This window comes from Pelodiscus sinensis, chromosome 1 (assembly GCF_052426305.1).
Source record: "Pelodiscus sinensis isolate ZL-2025 chromosome 1, ASM5242630v1, whole genome shotgun sequence".
NCBI classification, from domain to species: domain Eukaryota; kingdom Metazoa; phylum Chordata; order Testudines; family Trionychidae; genus Pelodiscus; species Pelodiscus sinensis.
In genome coordinates, this window is record NC_143052.1 from 51,017,494 (window position 1) to 51,039,384 (window position 21,891).

The window sequence follows — 21,891 nt, forward strand, 5'->3', positions numbered from 1 at the left end:
GACACACACACAGATGCACAAACTCTCTTAAATATATAACAGATTACATAGCACAGTATCACTACTCAAATTATTGATTTAATTCAAATTTTTATAACTATATTCATTGTTATTGGGAAGAGTGTATATAGATTTCACTTTCAATTGGTTATAATGAACATATTATTGCTGGGAGGTACCCATCTCCTCCCCCCGACAGAAGCAAAAGAAAAACGCACCCTATAAATATGGGCCCTTATTCATATACAAGCCCCACTGACTTCGAAAGGATACTGTGCAGAAGTATAGGACCTGCTCTCAGCAAAGGCAGGTCTGCCTTAAAGCAGCAGACAGCATTTTAATCTTCCCAGATGTAAGGTTTTAACCATTTAGTATTTATGTCGACAAAAGTCCTTCTTCCTTCTCTCTTCACTGTATACTATTCTCACCCAGGTATAACTTTCCCCTCACTTCTACATCACATAGACTTGCTTAAGTCTCAAAAAAGGAAAAACTCATTTTAACAGATTTTCTATGTTATCTATGGTTCCCTTAAATCCCAACCAAATTTACGTTTTAGATGACTCCTGGGAAACAGCAACATATCCCTCTGGCTCTTAAGTAGAAGCAGTCACAGCACTGCCTCATTGATTATGGTTCCCAGCCAATGCGAGTGGCAGGGCCAGCACTTGGGGTGATACCTGTGGGTGGGGACAGAATATGGAACCTCCGTGGCTGCACTTCACAAAGGAGTTGGACATGCTGGCCACTTCCTGACAGCTGCGCAGAGCTGGCCAGGGAGCCTGCCAACCCTGCTGTGCCACCAAGTGGACTTTTAGTAGCTCTAGTCAGCCAGTGCTGACTGGAGCCAAGAGAGTGCCTTTTCAACTGGGTGTCGTAAAATGCCTTTTTTTAAAACCAGACTTGGTGTTCTGGTAAAAAACGGGCACCTTACAACCCTACTCTCTGCGGTCCTCAGAAGTTACCATATGGTAGGTAACAAAAGACTGTCTAGTGAAGACTTGAAACAACTGAGTCATTTATAATGAAATAAGAAAGCCCCAGACTGCTAAAATTAAGTATAGTTGCACATCATAGAATCACAGGGCTGGAAGAGACCTCAGGAGGCCATCAAGTCCAGCCCCCTGGCCAAAGCAGGACCAATCCCAACTAAATCAACCCAGCCAAGGTTCTCTCAAGCCTAGACTTAAAAACCTCTAGCGATGGATATTATACCACCTCCCTAGGTAACCCATTCCAGTACTTCCATACATAGATATTTAAGATACATTTAGAAGGATAGTTAACAGCTTATTTTTAAGCTATAGTTATACTGAGAATTCCCAGAGTTTTCAAACTGCTTGGCCTCAATTGGCTTTTGCACAGAATGTAACACTCTGTGCCTAATGTTAATGGGAGTTATGCATAGATGCTAAGGTGCAAAGAGAGCTCCCACTGTTTCATACAGGCATCTCATCAGAGCAGGCACAGCACTCATTCATGCTATACAATTTTCTGTAGAATTATGGTGGGATCACAGACAATACAGATTTGCTGCACAAAGTAAAATATCCCATTATATATTCTACTGAAATATTTAATCTCACTCATGCTGTCCTGTCACTCACTCAGTTAAACAGAAAACACATTGTAGAAGAATGTCAACTAGCCTTGTTGCACTGAAATTCTGTTATTGTGATACACAACTTAAAAGGATGCTGCTGGTATTTTGACACAATTCCACATAGAAAAGCAATTTGTAAAGCCAAACAGGTTTCGTTGCATGAAACCTGTTTTCAGTCCTCCCTGCTTGCCCTCACTCCATATCACTCCCAGAAGTGGATGGCATGTCCCTGCGGTTCCTAGGCAGAGACCCTCTGCACATACACCTTAAGGGGCCATGGGCTCCAATCGCCACTAATGGGAGCTGTGGAGTTGGTGTTCAAGATGGAGTAGTGCACAGAGACCCTCTGCACATACACCTTAAGGCTCCCAGGACATGTTGGCTGTTTCTAGTAGCACGGGACCAGGCCAGGAAGTTTTAGAGGCCTAAAAATCTGTTTGGCTTCAGTAATTTCCAGTAGATAGAACTTGATTCCAGAAAACCCCTTGCAAAACTAGAAGGGCTGGCAAACTTATTTGTGGGAGTTGAGCGATAAGATTTTTGCGGATAGGAGCAGTATGAAAATGTAAGAAACAATGTATGAGTGAGTGGGAGCATACATGGTAGGGCAGGATGGAAGCAGGATTAAAAAAAAAAAAGTCATCCCACGCAGGGCTCTACTTAGAATCCCATACAGCAGCTTACTGGGGTTTATACAACTCAGAGCATTTGAAGGATTAACAAGGAATTTGGGTAAATTATGATCTCTCAGGACCTTAACGGAGCATTTGGGGTACAGCAATTTAAAATCTACCAACATTCAAATGCACAGGGCAGTGGGTTTGGGTTGCCTGGAATAACACCTTCTGTCAGATGTTATTCATTAGAATCCCATTGACTTCATTAACAAAGTGACAGTTGTGTGCCCAAGGCAAAGTCCCATCATGATAGCTGCAACGTTTTATGTAGCTCCCTGTGTGAATGTCTCACCAGTGAGAAATAAAAGGTCACTATTTCTCACACCCACACACATTGCACCAGGAAAGAAAGAAGGGGTTCTCCTTGCACCTCTCTATGGCAGTGGGAAGAAGCCAAGCTGACAGGTAGTGGGAGACTTGGGGAAGAGAGGTTAAGTATTAGCTGGAAGGACATGATGATTGCTGGTAGGAGGAAGGGGCTGTAGCGTGGGCCTATGGCTCATTGTCCAGGAACGCGGGCTAGAGGTTTTTAAACCAACTTGAGTGAAGTTTGTAGCGGTTTCTCTAATTTCAGTCACTGCCCATCAGTCTCCTTCCCATGTTTCCCCCGCTCATTATGACCAGTGCTGAGAGGTTTCTGTTCCACTCAGGTCATCCTATTCTGCATCATTGATCCCTATTATCTGTCTGACAATCCCTCCCCCACTCTGCCTGACCCTGAGCACCCTCACCACCTTTGTCAGCCCGGCACTGGGGAAGCCAGTCACATATGCCACCTGTTCTTCCTGGCTGCTTTATGCAAACTTGGATGCCATGTCTGACCAGGAAAAATCCTTCAGTCCTGATGGTTCTGCAATGTAGATATGGACATGTGAGTGTCACATGAGATATGGCATGTAATTGCCCTGCACATTCTAGCATAAGGTGACCTGTTAAGCAGCTGGAATAATGTCAGCATAATTTTGACAAACAGTAAGACATTGACAATGTTCCAGGTGTAAGGGGAAGAAAGGAGGAAACATGTTCCCCACCCCACAGCTTTTTTTGGGAGAAAATAGAAAAGCATCTTTGTCCTTTGTTGACTGTAGGAAAACAGAGAAGAAGCAAACACATAAAAACGGCCATAGCGGGTCAGACCAAAGGTCCATCTACCCCAGCATCCTTTCTTCTGACAGTGGTTTGGAGGGAGCCAGTATGCACAGAGAGTTAGTTTGAAAGCCGGCTTCCCATACAACCGGACTCTCATCTGCTCCCCCACCCACTGTGCTCCTGCACGAGGGGTGGGGGATGCAGGCAGCTCTACAGGAGCCAGGACATGTGGGAAGCCAGCTCCCTCCAGGCACCAGCTCTCATCTGTCCACCCATTTTGCTGCTTCTGCTATAGAAGCAGCAAGGGAGGGGGGAGATGCATGTAGTCATTAGAATTAACTGATAAGCCCAGGCTTATGGGTTAACCGTGTAAACAATTACATCCCTAGTTTGCATAGCTAGAGTTTGCAGGGTGTGCTGATTGAACTGTAGCAGCGCTTTGGCTGCAGAGAGAGTGCACATCTCTCATAGTTAGGGATGCAAAGCTGTATTGGCATGCTTTCCAAAGTAACCAGTTAACTAGAGGCACAGCTGGCACTGCAGATGGAGAGGCTGCTCCAGCCTGACCACGCCTGCTGCTGGCTGCTCTGGTTAGGCTGGAGCAGCCCTTCCTGCCTGCAGGATCCCAGTTAAGTGGTTAAATACAAAATTTAACCACTGAACTTTTTAAATGAGATTTTATATCCCTACTTACAGTCAATTTTGTGTGCAAACCAAATGCACCTCCCTTCATACACCCTTGCTTTATGTGTGTATCATAACAGTAATACTGGTAGGGAAAAAAATCAACACAGAATGAAACTAGCAGAATCTAACAACCCTGCTCTTGGACAATGGTAAACAAAATGTATTGTGGGCCTCTGAACCAATGGGCTGCAGTGGTTACCCATCATGCCTTATGTTGGAGAAAGATACCAACAAGGGCCAAAGGTATAATTAGGTTATGTCACAGTTCTCAAGAGTCCTATACCTAGCAGAAGTATCAGTGAAAACAGTTTCTTATGAGTGTGTCAGAGAGAAATTTCAGTGAAACTGCTGCAGAGGATGTGAACAAAGACAACGTTTTGAACACAAAGCACTGTTAAAAAACAAAACAAGCACTCACTGGAAGAGCTAGATTATGGTGACTTCACCATGGGAAAAGAACTAACAACAACAGAAAAAAAAAATCTAGGTCAGGTTACGATCTCTTTCCTAGTGAGGGGAGGGGGGGGGGGGGAGAAGAGGGGGAGGGAGAAAAAAAGGGGAAAAAAAAACAACCACTACCTTACTCTACAGGAAGGTTAGACCTTTTTCACACCAGAGACTACAGACTAACTCTCCCTTTACCATAACTCTGTTTGGTTCTTAGGCTTCATCTACATGCAGTTTGTGTATCAATATAACAATTTTGGTTCTCCCCCCCCCCCCCCCAAACAGTTATACAGGTATAACTTATTGTGGATGTAGTTAGATGACAATAAAGGGGCCTTCTAGAAGGAGAGCGTATTCTCCTTCCTCTTAAGGTATGACTACTGACATAACACACTTTTTAACAATAACTACATCCACACTAGGTGATAGGCTTGTGTGGGGGGGGGGGGGGAGTGGGAGAAGGAATGTATCGCTTCAACTACTAGTATATATAATGTGATACAGCCTCCATGTATAGGCAAGGTACATATGCACTGTGGACAGTTGGAAAATAAGTCTGTCAACGTCCAAAAGCCACAAAGATAGTACATTTTGCTGCATGGGCTAAAAGCTGCTTGCTCTGACCTTACTGACTCCTCACTCTGTTGGCATCTGTCTTTCACAGAGGGTTCTCTTACATATACAGTGAGCGAGGTCAACATTGGCAGGGTTTGCATGTCCATTACTTGTTGCAGCATTAGAAACCCGCTCTATTTTCCCTCTGCCGTTCAGTTCAACTTCCATTCTCACAAACATCCCACTCTCCCTACCTCTAATATCATCAATTCACAGACACTTACCTTCCTTCCTCCCTCCCCCCCTGCATCCCCCTCCTGTTCTGCAATGTGATTTGTCCTTTTCATATTTGTTCATTTTTTTTAATTGTATCCTTTGGTATATATGGCTGTGACTACTTTCTTCCACTATTTGATCTGAGGAAGTGGGTCTGGCCCACGAAAGCTCATCATCTAATAAACCATCTTGCTAGTCTTTAAAGTGCTACATTGTCCTGCATTTTGCTCCATTCTCTTTGGCACCGTTTTTGAGCAGGAGTCTCGCCACGGACTGTGGCAGTTCTCACAGTCTTTGCTTGCCCGCCTCTGCCGCGTGTGGCGACGAACCATTAATGCCGAGGAAGCGCCGGGCAGAGCTCAGGAGTAACTTGGCCCAGGGCCCCCCGAGCAGAGTGCACGGAAGAGCCGCCCACGCCCACCAGGCCCCGCACTTGAAAGTACAGGGCACGAGAAGGGCGGCTCTGCGCTAGGAAAGCGGCTGTTTCACTCCGCTGCCGCCAGGCGAAGGGCCCCGTCCCCGCGCTCGGGAGCGCTCCAGCCCTGCCCCACACTCACCGCCTCTCTCGGCCGCGGCGCTACCGCCTGCTGAAGCTGCCATGCCGCTGTGCACAGGTGGAGCCGGGCTGCGTGGCGCATTGGAACGGCTCTCGGACCAATGGGAAAGAGCCTCGGCCCCGCCTTAGAACGTGAGGCTCCTCGGGACTCCCAGTCTCTCTGCTCTAAGGAAACAGCCTCCAGATGGGGGGCGGGGAGGGGCTGGGTTGTGCCCCGCCTCCTGCCGCTGTACTCCACGGGGAAACTACGTTTCCCGGCATGCAGTAGGGGCAGGGAGGCGGGGCGGCGGCTGTGAGTGGCCAGCGGGGGGAGCGGGGCTCAGTCAATCACAACAATGACTTCTCCGCTGGAGCCCGTGGAGCGCGGCTGAGCCCCGCCGAGCAGCGGCAGCAGCGGCGCTGGGCAGAGGGGCTGGCCGGCCGCCGCCGCGCTCATTGTTCGGAGACGGACCCCGCGCGCCGTGAGCATGTGGATCCCGACCGAGCACGAGAAATACGGCGTGGGTGAGTGGGGCGGCTGGCGCGGGCGCCCTGCCGGGGGGCAGATCCAGGTGGCGATAAGCAGGCAACCCCTCCCCGATGCTCCCGGGTGGGAGCACGCCTGTCCGAGGAGTTTGCTAGCGGACGCTGCTGGTTCATGTGCAGGTGGGGAGGGAGGCAGGGAATAGATCCCTGTTCTCATACCCATCTCCCCCCTCCGTTGCAGTGAATAGCATCAGGGATTTAAAATAGTGTGTGTTTGGGGCGGGGGTTATGGAACAAAAACAGCTGGAAAGCGTATGTCTGTCAATAGCCCGATCGCTTCTGAACAGAGTCTGGGAGGATTAAATAGCATCTTAGTGCCCCGCTTCCCACCAGCCTTGGCACCGACGGGAGGAGAAGGGGAGAGAGAACCACACAATTGTTTAAAAATGGGTATTCGGCTTAACGTGCACGTTCAGTTTAAGCTACTGCCATCTTTCGAGACAGGCATCAGTCCGCTGTTGCGTGTGTTTTTGTGTCTGGGGTGGTGTTTAATCGGGACAGTAGCTTACTTCCTCTGCTAACGTTTTGTTTGGCTGTGAAATGGAGTTTATAAAGGTCCGGATTGCACAAAGGCAGGAAAATGTGTGTTTCAGCATTTGAAGTTCAAGGTACTGTTTGTGAGGGGGAAGAGACAGAGTAGCATCTTCCTATTTGAAAGGTGAACAACAAAGGACGTTAGATATTTGACTGATGAATCTGGGTTTTTTCTTCTTTTTTCCCTTGGCCCTAGTTACGGAATATGGAACCCCTCCCTCCCCCCGCACCCATCTCTTAGTTGCATATTTGACACTGATATTTTCTTATTTCAACAATTGAATTCAGCCAGATCCTGCTGATACTTTTTTAGAAGGGCTAAGGTTTCCTGCCAGCATATATAAATAGCCTAAACAAAACAAATTTGAAATCCTAGCAATTTGGTTGGGAAATAACCCACAATTGTATCTATAACACTTTTTTTTATAAAAAAGAAGCTTACAATATAAATGTTGAAAAAATGTGGCTTACTTTCATATGCTGTGTGTGTTTTGGGGTTTGTGTGTGTGTGTTTAGTAAGAACACAAAGTGTCATTTGTGGAAGTCATTTTCACTCTGTTATTATTTGTTCAGCTCCGCCTGAGGGCAGAACTCTGGAGTCCATTAAACTGACTTATGAAGCGATTAAAGAGACTCATTGTAGTTTTTGACACCACCTATTAAAACCAGGAATACTTGATCGGCTTTGGTGACTCGTCCTGGACAATAGCTACTGTTTCATACTAATGTAGTTGAATTGCTTTGCAGATCATTGGTATTGCAATAAGTTGCTTGTATATTCAGGTTATATTTGTACATTGAGTTGTGTATGTTATGGAAAATCCACGAGGAATGTAAAGACTTTGTCTTTGTGTGTCCCTGTGTCTGTGTAATCTCGCTCGGTTTAACAATTAGTACAGAAGCCAAGACTCATTCAGTGTGACTATGTCCCATTTGGAGTTGATCCCAGATGTTGCTGTCTTCCAAATGTTAAATTATAGAGATCATCAATGGGATTTATTTTCTTGACTTCTTTATGTGCCAGGTCACAGCTGGGTTGCTAGATATCGATTAGTCTTCCCGCCCGCTTTCTTTATGAGGATGGGCAGAAGCTTAAAATCCACTCTGGGATTTCCTGGAATGGCATGCAGGATATTACCAGTCAAGTATTTCAAGCTGCAGCACTCCCCTCATTTTTTGTTGTTAGGCTTCAGCTGTGCCATATACTGCTTCACCCATCTTCCTTTTTTGTTCTTTACTAATTTTTTATTGTAATCTGTTTTTTACCTATCCCCCACCAATTAAATCAGAACATAATCAATTCCCCCATTATTTGAATAATTAGTATGTGAATATTGAATAGTATCCTTTGGTAAAAAATTTTTGTGCTAGTAAGTTTTGCTTGAGTACTTAACCATGAATTATTCTTTGTCACCAAGAACATCCCTCTAGCTGTGAATGCTAGTGTTTACACAGATTACAAAAATACTTCTCTGGCAGGCATTAGATTTCTGTAATGTCCCTCTCCCCTGATTATTCAGGGGAAAATATCAAGATCTCCAATCTCCCTTTGCTGGTGACTTATATGTTATAACCCATTCTATATTTCTTTTTCATTTGCCTCTTAAAGGCCATCCAAAATACCCCTCATTCAGTGGCAGTAACACTGTTTGTTCATCATGATTACAAACAGCTGAAATATTAACCCCAAACCCATTTCACTTGCTTTGAGAACAATATTTTACAACATATATTATGTAGCCTTTTCTTTGTAAGAATGTCACTCTGAGACAAGTTTTGTACATAATAAACTGCAGTTGCGTCTTAAAGCAATGATGTGGTATAGGGAAATATAGCATAATATCTTCCTATGCGTATTTTCTGAAACTTCTTAGGAAGATGATTTTATGTATTCAGAATGTACCTTAAAGACTTGTTTAAACTATTCCTCTTCCAATTACAGGAAATAGTATGTTTCTGAACAGTTATTCTCTGTTGCTCTGGCATGTTAAACTGCCCTGGTAAAATGGGTTCAAAATAAAATCCTCTTGAGAATACTGATTAGTTGTATCAAGCATATGTGTCCTTTGTATGAGCGTGCAGGGCTCAGATCAACGTCAAATCTCATCTGCATTTTCAATCTGAATTTTGCATCACATGCTGTGTGAGCCACACTTCTACTGTGGCATGCCAAAATGGATGAATAACCAAGCAACAGCCACCTAGTTGCACTGAGGGACTACTGGTGACCAGGTGGCTGTTGCTCATTCGCATAGTCTGGCTGACTCCCACTGTAAGGAATATTGTTTTTATGTATGAGTAACAGAATCTTTCCCCTCGTCTGTGTGTTTAGGAAATGACTGCCAGCTAGCTGCAGAAAATTCCTTTGTATTCCTTTTCATTGACCAGGTTGCCCTTACTTCTCAGTTCAACCTTTAATGGACACAGTATACTGACTTGATTGGAGCACGCCCATTACGAGTGATATAATTTTTGTCATTGAGGCATACTAGCTATAAACTCACAGAAAATCTTAATCTGCTGTATATTCTTTTAAGGGTTACTCTCAATCTTTCTCATGTTCTGCCTTCATATGGAATCTGCAGTAAGTTGTCCTCCAAGATGCTATTGCTAAAGAGGTATAAAATATATACAGTATATATTTTGTTCCAGAGGCTCTTTTGTCTTCCCCCCTTTCTTTCCTTCTAAATGTTTAGGCAGGGAAACTTCTTTCTGTTTTCTCATGTTTATGTGTTAGACGGATAATAATGCACAATAAAACCTGAACGGAACAATACTAAATAAAAGAACACAGGGCCTTTCTAAGGAATTCTGGTATCCTATGGAGCCTGAGTACCTGCACCCTCCATCCCCTACCAGGGGGTGGGGGAGCAGTGCAGCATCTACACAGGGGGCTGTGCTCAGCGCTGTGGGAGGACAGGAATAGGGTAGGAAAGCTGGCAGGGGAGCAGGAAAAGGGAAAGTGGTGCAGCCCATGAGGGCTGTGACCTAGGAGGCAGAGCAGGAGGCAGGGAATTGGGGCTGCCAGGGCTAGTAGGTGGAGCAGTGGGCTGGCCCTGAGCATTGGGGCAGCCAACACACAGAGGTGGAGGGATGGCTGGGGGATTAGGGCTGCTGGGGCTGGGGGTCTGGAGCTGCTGGATTAGAACTGCTGTCACTGTCTGTAGCCAGCTCTAGACTGTGCCTAAGGATGGCCTTGAAAGAACGGTGTCCAGTTACAAATAGCACGTAAAGCCTGGCATTGGGAGTCTGAAGTGGGAATAGGAGAGGTGCAAACTTTGGAATTTTTATGAGCATATCTGAAGTGATAGACATACCTGGTGAACATCTTACACCGCTCACAAATAGAATTGTATCCCATAGGGCTTCCATGAACTGCACTGTATAATCTGCTTCAGGAGCATTAGAAGTAGTTTGATTTAGACTCTACAGGGGGCCCCTGAGATGCAACCACCCGAGTTGCAACCCCCCACACTTATAACCATTTTTGTAAGTGCGGAATGGGCTGGAAACCCGCGACTTATGTCCTCGGCCCTTATTTACGACAGCACACGGTGCCTACCGTAAATGCGGGTTCGAGTTACGACACCCCCGACTTGCAACACTTCTTCTGGAACCAATAGCGTCGCAAGTTGGGAGTATCCTGTATAGGTGTGAATTAGTGATGTGAAAGTGTAATCATGTGCACAGTTAACCAATGAACACATCAGATAACACATTCAGTTACATGCAGGAACCCTATAAGCATGAAGCAAAATGCAGGACAATGTAGCACTTTAAAGACTAACAAGATGGTTTATTAGATGATGAGCTTTCGTGGGCCAGACCCACTTCCTCAGATCAAATAGTGGAAGAAAGTAGTCACAACCATATATACCAAAGGATACAATTTAAAAAAATGAACAAATATGAAAAGGACAAATCACATTGCAGAACAGAAGGGGGATGCGGGGGGGTGGGAAGGGGGAGGAAGGAAGGTAAGTGTCTGTGAATTGCTGATATTAAAGGTAGGGAGAGTGGGATGTTTGTGAGTTAATGGTATTACAGGTGATAATTGGGGAAACTGTCTTGGTAATGGGTGAGAAAGTTCAAAGACTTGTTAAGTCCTTGTTGGTAAGTGTCGAATTTTAACATGAATGACAGTTCAGAGGATTCCCTTTCAAGTGCAGATGTAAGCATGGAGAGACATCTTAAAAGATGGTACCCCATGTGCATTGGCTCTCGGGGAATCGCCTGCCCTCTCCCTCCACCCCCTGCATGTAACGGTGTACCACTGACATTTTCAGCAGTGACACGGTTAATTAATGATATGCATTTTAACATCCTTTGTATGGATATTTCTCACACAATAGATCCGTGAATAGGCACATCTTCCAAAGCCAGTTCTTACTGCTTGTTGCAAACCTGAAGGTGAAGGTGAAGGACCTGATGTTTCCAGGGTCTTGGCCACCTGAAACTCTTTATTTGAAGTCTGTGCTGATCTTGTTTCATGTGCTGCAGAGGAGATTGTCCAAGGGTAGGAGAGCTACAAATATTAGTCTGCTAAGTGACTAGTATGAGAGACAAGGAAAGAGACTTTCAGATCCTGTACTTTGTAAACAGTTTTTTCCTGATGAGAAAATGGGGCCACATATAATTTATGCAGTGGAAGTGATCAGGGCTGCCATGGAAAAAGAAGCAGAACTATGCTCTAACACTACTACAAGCCAGCCGGACTGGGTCAGGAAAAATAGCTGGTGGGGCTGACTGGATGTTCCTCATTCTGTCCCAGTTGTTGAGGAACACAGTTCCCTTTCTAGATCACGCTTCTGTCTGAAAATTGCTGCCTGCTTTGTTTTGTATAATAGTTAGGATTGTTACCTTGGAATGAGTAGAGGGCAAATACCTGTTTACTTTTGTGCTTTGATGTATACACTGAGTTACACTGTTTCCCTTATAATTGCTGTGTGAAAAAAGCAAACATGATTGTAAAATCATAAAAACAGGCAGGAGGGCATGGAGGAAATTCATGTAATACTTTAACTTATTTCTATCATCTTCAAAAAATTGACTAGAAAATTGACTGTGTCGTTTTCGTGTTCAGGGGTTGAAGTGGTTGATGTCATGAAAGTTAATGCATAAACAATAAGTTTGCTTGTCCCCATCTTTTTTCCCCAGCAGAAGAGGAAAGGGTTTGTGAGAAATGGATTCAAGTGCATTTTCAGGTGCATTGTTTTGATGATGATGTTGCAGTTTGTGCATGTTTATTGTTTATCTTACTGAGCCAGGAATTGTAATGTTATATTAAACACTGAAAGCAGTAGCGAGAAGGAATAAAGTATTTAGCATGAGCAGCTTTCCCTTTAAATATGGTATTGGTCTGTATATGAGGCAGCAGAAAATAGGAAAGAAAAGCATGATTTTTAAATAATTTGTGTTGAACTCCCATAACCTCATGTAAACTAACAACTGGAGCTGAGTCCCAGATGCTGAAGGTATGAATCCAGAAACAGCCACTAATGGCCTGTCCAAAAATGTAAGCAATCTCATCAATGTGAAAATTCTATCCATAGTGACACAAATCACCAAGGTAGGGCCAGTAAAGCTGTTGGTAGGGATAACATTTATCAGATGCCTTGCAAAAAAAGTACTCTTCACTTTACCCCTTCCACAGTGGAATAATGTGCTGAAAATATACAAGACACTTTCTCTAGGGCAAACAAGTCTTTATCACACAGGATGCTCTAGTACTGAGTATAAACTAATAAGTATCCTTACATGAGCTATATGAAAGGTAACTTCTTCCACCAAAACTCTGTCAGAACACAACAGAAACTGCGTTTTATTATACAAACAGTAATAAAAACAACTGGTTTCTGTTATAATGTGATATAGACTATGCAATTTGTTAAATAGTTATATTTTATTGTATTAAAGCATTCTGACTATTGTATTGTTTGTCTTAATGGATAACAGTACTAGTTTAATAAAAAGGGAAAACATTTTTTAAATGTGAATTGAGTCCTGTATAAAAACAGGGATATGAATTCCTCATTGTAATAATTTCCTATATTTGGATGAAGTAACTTCTCTTTTATACTGTCAATATGATAGTTCATAAAGTTAGTTCTTTTCATGAGCAATAACTTGCTCGCTAATTCATCTCATTAAATTAAATTGCCCACAGATGGTACATAAGCGGTAACTATACATTTTTACTGGTGATATGGGTGACTGTTACAAGAAATAATGCTAATTAACAATTAGCATTTTTCTTTTAAAGACCCTACTTGCAAATAAAAATGTACCTGTTTTCTAGCAATGATGCATGCAGCTCAACAAGGTTTCCTTATGATTTCTTAAATGGTGCTGCTTAGGGATATCCAATCCCATTTAATTGGCTAACCGGTTAACCAGGTTAACCAATTAAAGGGAGGGAAGTGTGTGTGTGTGTGTGTGTGGGGGGGTGTCACTCCAGCCCATCTGGAGTGCTCCCCCCAGACTGCTGCTGGGCTGGAACCTCCCCATCCCAGGGGCAGGAGCTGCTCCAGCCTGGCTAGAGCAACCCCTGCCTGTGGCCCCTTCCTCCCTCGATAGACAGGGGCTGCACCAGCTGGGATGTCAGAACAGCCCCTGTCTGCAGCAAGACAGGGTGCACAACAGGAAGGGGCTGCACTGGAGTAGCCCCATGCCCTCTACAGATGGGGAGCAGCTCCAGCCCCACCAGTTATCCAGTTACACCTTCATATTCCTATTGCTGCTCATGTCTTGTCCTCGCCTACGTTTGGAGGCAGCCATGGCCAGCTGCATCCATTGTTTGACATTTATTTTCAGCAGCTGGTATTTTTGTTAGCACAGAAAGGTTACAGAATTTGATCTGCAGTCCCCTTTAATAACTGGAGGTTAAAGTGCTCTGTTTATTTTTTTAAATGTCAATGATTTTATTTTTGTATTTCTAGTTTGTGGCAAAAAAAAAGTTAAGTACTAGGGATGTGAACAGGTAACCAGTTACCAGTACCCAGGAGCAATCCCCTAACCATGAGGGAGGTGAGGGGGCAGAAGCAGGAGCTAGCTGCTCTGTGCGCTGGAGGCAGGGAGCAGAAGCTGCCCACCCGCTCTGTGCCTGGAGCTGCTGTTGGTTCCATCTTCCCGCACGTGGGATCCTGCTTAATCTTAAGGTTTAACTGGTTAATTGATTACTAGGGATATAAAATCCTGGTGAAGTACTAGTCTTTAAGGTGCTACTAGACTATTTGTTGTTTAACTTTTTCCTGTTACAGACTAACTTGGCTACCCCTCTGAAGCTAGTAAGTACTGTGTTTATAGCAGAAACCCGAAATTAATGCGTGTGTTATGCATTGTTTAATTTACAGAACCTCTATTAAGCTACTATATATTTGAGAGAGTATGTGTGTGGGTGTGTATGTGTTCAAGACCTTCTCCTAAATGGCAAGAACTAGGACCACCAAATTCAGTGTATAGTTTCTTATAGCTTAAAACAGCACAAGCAGTGTAAGGGTTTTGCTGTGCCAGGAAAATGGGATGTGCCTGAAATGGGATTGCTTCTCATAAAAGCCATACAGAAAAGACAGAATCACCAGGCAGATGACAGGGGCTACATAGGGGGGTGCCTTCCCCCCTGCCTCCGTACTGCCCAGCACCAAGACTCCCCCCTCCCAGGCATCCTTTATGGAGGGTGTGAGGTTGCTCCCCCCGCTCCCCTCACCGATTTGTTTGGGAACATTGTTGGCTGTTCCCCTTCATCAGAGAGTGAGAAGAAAATGCATAGTTTGCTGCATTCCTTATTCTAGCTGGGAGGTGCAAGGGACAGAAAAACTTGGACCTGCCCCAGCCGGGGGACATGCATCCCTCCCCCCACTGTACCTGCTGTAGCTGCAGCAGCCATGGAGAGGTTTTTCTCATCTGGCCCCAAGATGCTGCAGTGAGAGAGGGCTAGGGTAGTCCTCTCTCCCTGGGGCAACCTGCATACTGATCTCCCTTCATCTCTAGCCCCATCCCAGAGTAGGGATATTAGCACCTAGTCAGCAAATCGTTTAACCAATTAGCGATTGTTTACTGGTCCCAGTTTACTGCAATAATCCCTTCTCCACCCCTCTACCTCCTCCCTCCACTCCGCATTTAAACTTAGACTGACAGGATGTCTCAGTCCCAGCTTGCCAGTCGAGTTTTAAATGAAGAACATGCAGGGGAGATGCCTGCCACCCTGCGCTGCTGTCTTTGATACAGAGGTAGCAGCGAAGGGGGCTCTCTGGGAGTGGGGTGGGAGTGCACTGGCTGCTGGCCCACCCTGGCCGGGAGGGGGGAGAAGAAAGCATTTTAGTAACCCTGTTATTGCAAAGAATTGTTGCAGTTACACAGATTTCTAAAATGAATGAATTCTACCATCCCTATCCCAGAGCAATGATTTAAATGAAGCATGTACATTTTCATTTTATTTTCCAAAAATAAATTGAGAGGACTTGAACAATGCTGGGTAAATCTTCTAGTGAGGTTAATAAATTAGGGAAAACACATTGTTCACTATTTGTGGTGATATAAACTTTTGAAACATTCTTCAGTTATTTTATACAATGTTTTATTGTCAAATTTTTGAAACTTCCAAGACAGAAGTAGAATAGGAATCATATTAAAAAATTAACAGAAGAACTGATAATCTCCTACTTCCATCATGTATCTCTCTTACATTGTGCTGTGCAAGACTGATCAGAGTCCATTCACTATCTGCACTTATTTCCCCAATAAGAAAAACATAGAATAATTAATCATTGTAACAGGATCCAAAATGTCGTCATGTTGTGATATCCTTTCTTCCCCCTGGAACAACAGAAGACTTTTAAAGCAAACAAAATTCCTCTTTTACTGGGCCATATATAGTTCTTTATGTTCAGCTGTGTTGAACAAATGGACTTTCCAATCACTTCTCTTCCCACCAAAATAAGGAAGTCACAGTAGCCGACCGCACAGACTTACTGTATTTTTTCCTCAGCTGAATACTCAGTAAAATATTTTTAGCATAATTGTTAGATTCTCAGGAGACTAGTCATTTTAATTACAAAAGTAACTGCAGATGGAGAACACTTAATTATTCAGGAATTGAATTTCATAAGCTTGTGGCTTGAACTTCTTTATAGATTTAAGTTTTTTTTCCCCACAATTACATAAAAGAAAAAGATAGACAAGTTATTCAGTTCTAATCAAGTGTGTAGTTAAGACTGCTTATGCGTTTAAGAAAATAATCATATAAAATGTATTTCAATCCATTGGAGAAGAAAAATGAAAAAATTGAGTAATTTTTTCTTGCAAATCTTCAGTAACACATGAGTCTCAATTTCAAAGTACAGTACTGTACAAATAAGCTGATCTTTGAAGGCATAGCTGCTTTATGACCTTACTTTGTTTTTCTTCAGCTGAATACTGAATTCTCTCAGTATTGTTTAGATTCTGCTGAGGATACTTAAGATTTTTACAAAAGCTAAATCAGATCTTGACAAACTTACTTGACAGCATTATTTTAAGAGGGATAAGGGATCTTTGGGAAAAGGCTTTATTTTCCGAAAGATCCGCGTCTAGACTGGCGCTTTTTTCCGGCAAAGCTCCGAGCCGAAAAAAAGTGACGGCCATTTTTATGCTAATGAAGCGGGGGAGATTTAAATCCCCGCTTCATTAGCAATTGCGATACGTCTAATTTGCATCCCTTTTCCGAAAAAGGGATACAATCTAGACATAGCCTTTTTGTTTAACCGGTTAACCAGTTTAAAGGATATTGGTGGGGGGGGGGGGGGAGCAACACCAGCTTGGTGGGAGCAGCCCTCCCTCATGCTGGTTGGCTGGCCTGGATGCTGGAACAACCCCTATAGGTGGTGGGCCCCCTTCAAGGCTGGAGAAGGCCTCTGCCTACTGCAGGAGAGGCTGCTCTAGCCCCCACCGGTTAACTGTAACCTGTTAAACATCCACATTCCTATCACTAACAGAGGTGAAATTTTGGCCTATGTCTTTATTTGTATGTTTTTTCTTCCTCCTAAACAAATACCAGTTTTTTCCCCCTGCTCTTGTTTAATAAAAATAGAGCTAAACTTCAGAACACTAGCATCATTATGCAAGCCTATGAGATTTTTCTCAAAAGAATTTCAGTATGCATGAATATGTATTGTTACTTGTCCTCTTAGAATAATCTCACAGCTCCATATAATGACTGGATTCTAGTAGTAGCTTAGCACCTTGTAGAGATCAGGAATGGCAGCCTGTGTAACACTGGCAAACCCTGGTTGTCTGTTGGTGGAATTGATCCTAGGACTTCTGGAGTTTAGTGCATAAGCCAAAAGCCAGCTGGTTATTAGCTAAGGCTGAAGGGTAGATTCATTATTTTCTATGTAAGTGGTCTCAGTGCCACTAGATGACACAGTGCATCATACCCAGTGGTCTGGATTCATCAGTAAAAAGGGGGTGGCGGGTTGATAAAGGTCACATGGTTTAAGATTAGCAGTGGTAAAGGAGCAAAGCAATGTCATTGAACCCATTGAGGGCCAACAAGCATTTGCACCAAAAATTCTCACATGCTGGTTAAATGTACTAAATAAGCTTGTAGTTACGGAGCTGCACTGGAATGTTAGGTGTGCATGTGTTTGGTTCTCCTAACTCCCCGTACAATATATCTTGAATTAAACTATATAATACCCTTTAATGTATAATCCTTATATGAAGTCTTTCATGCAAAATCCAAAAACACTTTCAAAGTACAAAGGGGGGTTTCCATCTCCCATTATAGATATACAATCCACTCTTGGGTAAAACATGGACACTTTTGCACAGCTCAATTCAGCACCATGGGAGAGAATGGTTTAGGAAATTCAGAATACCATATTAGTCTGAACATGCAGACAAAACAAAATAGTCATAATGTAATTACCCAGTATGAGTTTAGTTGGTACCCCAAGAGTAATATGCCTACTCTTGTGGGGTGGAAATAAAAAGACATTCTAGAGCAGGGGTGGGCAATAATTTTTGATGGGGGGCCACTCCAAGAATTTGGAAAGTGGTTGAGGACTACACTATCTCATGATATTAATGAAGGCAGTATGGGGATCTGGGATGGAGGTTGGGTGCAGAAGGGAGCTTGGGGTAACAGAAGGAGTTTGGGTGAAGGAGGCAGTTGTGACCTGGGACACTGGACTGGGGTGCAGGGGATGGGATTGTGATTTAGGGTAGGGGACTGGGTACAGCAGGGGGTGCAGGGATTTGGGCTGTGAGCTAGAGCAGGAGGGAACTAATCTGGGGCAGGGGAGTGGGGAGCCAGATATGGGAGTGGATATGGGAGCAGAGGAGTTGGGTATGTGAAATAGGGGGTAGAGGGTTGGGGAAAGGAGGGACTGGGATGCCAGAGGCAAGGTCGGGCCAAGAGACTTACCAGTCAGCAGCCCATTCCCGAATCAGCCTCCCTGCCAGACGGTGTTCCCTCTAAGCTGTGCTGTAGCACAGCTTCACAGGTGATTAATCAGCCTGGCTCAGTCAGTCAGTTCTGTGCATGGAGCCCTGAGCCTCTGACTGGGTGGGGCTGATGAATCACCTGTGAAGCTGTGCAGCCATGCATCTTAGAGGGAACACTGATGCTCCGGCACAGTCAAATATTGGGTGTCTCAAAGTGCCTTCTGGTATTCTGAACACAACTCTTTCTTAACTCTTATTTTTAATACTAACTTTGCAACTGGTGCTTGTTGGTCACTAAAACAGGTTTGACTGTAACAGGATCGTGGCTGATAAAATGGGAAGCTAACAAGTAACTTGAAAAATTAAAACGTGAATCTGTTTAATTTTAATGATGTGGAAATGTATTGTATTTACTCTTAATGCAGAGTAAAGTTATGTTGAAATATACCCACATAAATCCCCACCTTAAAGGTCTGACAACCTGTCAGCAATAGCAAGAGTTCATAGAAACAATGCAAATAAATTGGGCAGAGTCAAGTCAAAGTGAAGTTAGCATAGATTTAATACTCACAGCACCTTTCAGCTGTCCACATTTCACCAGTGTATCCTGAGTTGAAAGATTTTTAAATGAGCTGTTCTAGTCTTTTGAACATGGAAGGTGGAGTTAATAGTTTTCCCCCATTGCTTTCTAATTATTTTGGATTTTTGCTGAGCATGCAGTAGAAATGAAAAGACCTTGAATCTCAGAAGATAGAATTGCATCTAAGGTAAACCTTGTGAGGGATTATTATTGCCCCCTATTAACTCCATAGTTCTGGGATCTTTCTACCTATTTTCAACTCTTCCTCTACTATAATTGTAAATACCCCATGCCCTTTCTCTGTTATGGATGGCTTGTGGCAATTCTCCTTGAGCCTATCAATAAACTATATTGTCTGGCAAAGGATTTGTAGATTGCAATAAGACACTCCCTTCTCTAATTCCCTCAATCCCCTTGTCTAAATACATTCCTTCTACAGCATTTCCAGACCTCTGGGCCCAAGATCTAGGAACTGAAGTTGGGGTAACTCCTATTTTTTCACAGTATGTTGGGCTGTTGCTAGCCCACAGTGTTAGTCTAGACGACCTTAATTCTCTTAGTTGTTCCATGATTTTCAGTGGAAGCTGGCCCAAAACCTTTGTGGAAGAATGGAGATGTATGGAATTTATTATGAATTATTAGTATGATTAGTACTTGTAACTTGTCCTTTCTCTGAAAACAAATAATAACAACAACCCTCCCCCCAGATGTATGGGTAATCTATAATCTTTCTCTCTCTGGGAGGAAATCAAGATTTCTTGGCTTATTTGTGGATTAAAAATAAATGACATGACTCGTGATAGCAAAGTGGATAGTATCTTTTTGTTTCTTTTGACACACAGAAAACAAATTACACTACAATCATGGGGCAATTAAGGCATGCCTAACTATTTCTGGGCATGTCTACACTGGGGAGTTATTTCAAAATGAGCATCCACACTACCAAGCCTATCTTATTTTGTTATTTCAAAATAAAAACTCTGGCTTGTGAAGAGGAATAAGCTTATCTCAAAATAGTTATTTTGGGAGTTATTATTTCAAAATAACTTATTTCAAAATGACCTGGTAGTATAGACACAGCCTCTGCAGGGAACTGCTTGTTTTATTAACACCACTTCTATTTTAGACTTATTCAACATTTTTTGAGATGTTGGCAAAAATCCAAGCAGGGATTTAACCTATTGAGTTTGTACATATACAAAAGTGAACTAAAAAAAATTTAGTTCAGTATAAAGACTATTACAAAATTATTTAAAAGAAAAATGATGATCAGAACCTGATTTGAACTCTTAGCCCTAAATGAATTTGACTGTATATGCTTCTCATTTCCTTAGTACATTCTACTAGTAATTCTATTGGGAACTTTAATTCCCAACCTTCTCCCTCACAGGGCCTTATTGCCTACATTATTTCTGTATATTGGACCAGTAACTCAGTTCACTTTTCGAGGGACAGATTTTGGTTGACTGCATTCCATAAAGCCCAGCCAGTCTACACTCGCTTGGCTTTTTTATTGTCTGCTGCTCCCCATTGTAAAATGGAAGGAAAACAGCTCAGAAAATGTCAGTGGAATCAGTGCTAACTTTACTATTAAAACCATGAAGCGTCCCTCACCCTCCCAATTTGTATGGGGATGCATAAAACCAGACAGGCAGGTGAAAGGGGCTGGGTGGGGGTGCCTCCTCCCTGTCTGGGAGTGACCCAGCCCCGAGCCTCCTACTTCCCAGGTGCCTGTTAGGGAACATTGCTGGCTGGTCCCCTTCTTCAGGGAGCGAGGTGAAAGTGCACAGTTTACTCCATTCATCATTCTGGCTGGGGAGTGCCGGGGGGAGACGAACGAGGACGTGTCCTGGACTAGAGACATGTACTGCTTCCTTGGCTGTGCCTGCTGTATCTTCAGCAGCCACGGACAGGTACTTCTCACCTGGGCCCCAAGCTGCTGTGGTAATAGAAGGCTGCTAGGTTAGTCCTTTCTTCCTGGGGCACCCTGCATTCTGAACCCCTCATCCCCAGCCCTGCCCCAGAGCAAAGATTTTAATGAAGAAAAACAAATTACTTCAGTTAAGGACCCAAGCAATGCTGGGTAAATCTCTAGTATACAATAAAGCCATAATATAGATTCTAAAACCTGGGCTGACTTAATTATATGCTTTCATCCAATGTCTTTCTAGCTTTTTACAGCCAGGCTTCGTCTATTAACTTCCGCCTATGACACAAGTCATACTGTCAGCCTCCCTTCTTTGAGAAAGATGCCTTTTGTGTCTTTGCATCCTCAGATATATCCGTTGTCCTTGTTCATAAACAGGATGCCTTCCTGCTGGTTGGTTGTAGCTGCATTCTCCTTCCTTATAGACTTCACAGTGTGTTCATTAGTGTTGTCTCCCTCGGGCACGCTGTGCGGAGAGGTACAATATACAATGACCAGACAGGGTGATAAGAGTCTGTTAAACTCTGTCTGAATGGAACTTGTCTGAGACATGTCAGCTCCTGCTTGCCAGACTTAAGAACAAGATTTGCAATATAGTCACACAATTCCTTAAGTATTATCTGTACGTACATTGGTAATTATTAGGATGACCAATGGGCTCCTGGCAGAGATCGCAGATGCCACTCTTTAGTGAATTATTATGCATGTCTCTGACCCATGGAATCCCTGTGTAACCCACATACCTAGTGTGGTTCAGTGTGTCATGCAGTGACACTTAGACCATGGCAGCAGATAACACCAAGAGACCTTTACAGCATGGCTGACAGGCAGTTGGCTTTTAGCTTAAAGGGTAGAGCCGTGGTCACCAACCAGTAGATCGCGATCTACCGGTAGATCTCAGGGGCTCTAAGAGTAGCTCTTGAGCCCTCTCTGAACTGATTTCCTCATTTGAGGAGCAGCTACTCACCGAGCAACAACACAGGTGAGTAGCTGCGAGGAATGGTGGGAGCT

At 43.6% G+C, this 21,891-nt stretch overlaps 2 protein-coding genes across 4 annotated transcripts in view; one reads left to right on the top strand and one right to left on the bottom strand.

Moving 5' to 3' along the window:
* Window positions 1–6,077, bottom strand: part of ZNF277 (zinc finger protein 277) — a 70,854-nt gene extending 64,777 nt beyond the window's left edge. The window contains exon 1 of one of the 2 annotated variants that reach the window (XM_006122514.3): window positions 5,892–6,077. In XM_006122514.3, coding sequence (XP_006122576.1) covers window positions 5,892–5,934 — 43 coding nt within the window. In that variant the 5' untranslated portion in view covers window positions 5,935–6,077. Of the gene's footprint in view, window positions 1–552; window positions 689–5,891 lie in introns of those variants that run through there. The other variant, XM_075929708.2, reaches the window with a different exon arrangement.
* Window positions 6,078–6,208: 131 nt separating this feature from the next.
* The window catches only part of DOCK4 (dedicator of cytokinesis 4), a 392,744-nt gene continuing 377,061 nt past the window's right edge, over window positions 6,209–21,891 (top strand). Inside the window, exon 1 of one of the 2 annotated variants that reach the window (XM_006122512.4) lies at window positions 6,209–6,394. In XM_006122512.4, the coding sequence (XP_006122574.2) occupies window positions 6,358–6,394 (37 nt within the window). In that variant the 5' untranslated portion in view covers window positions 6,209–6,357. The remainder of the gene's footprint in view (window positions 6,395–21,891) is intronic. The other variant, XM_006122513.4, reaches the window with a different exon arrangement.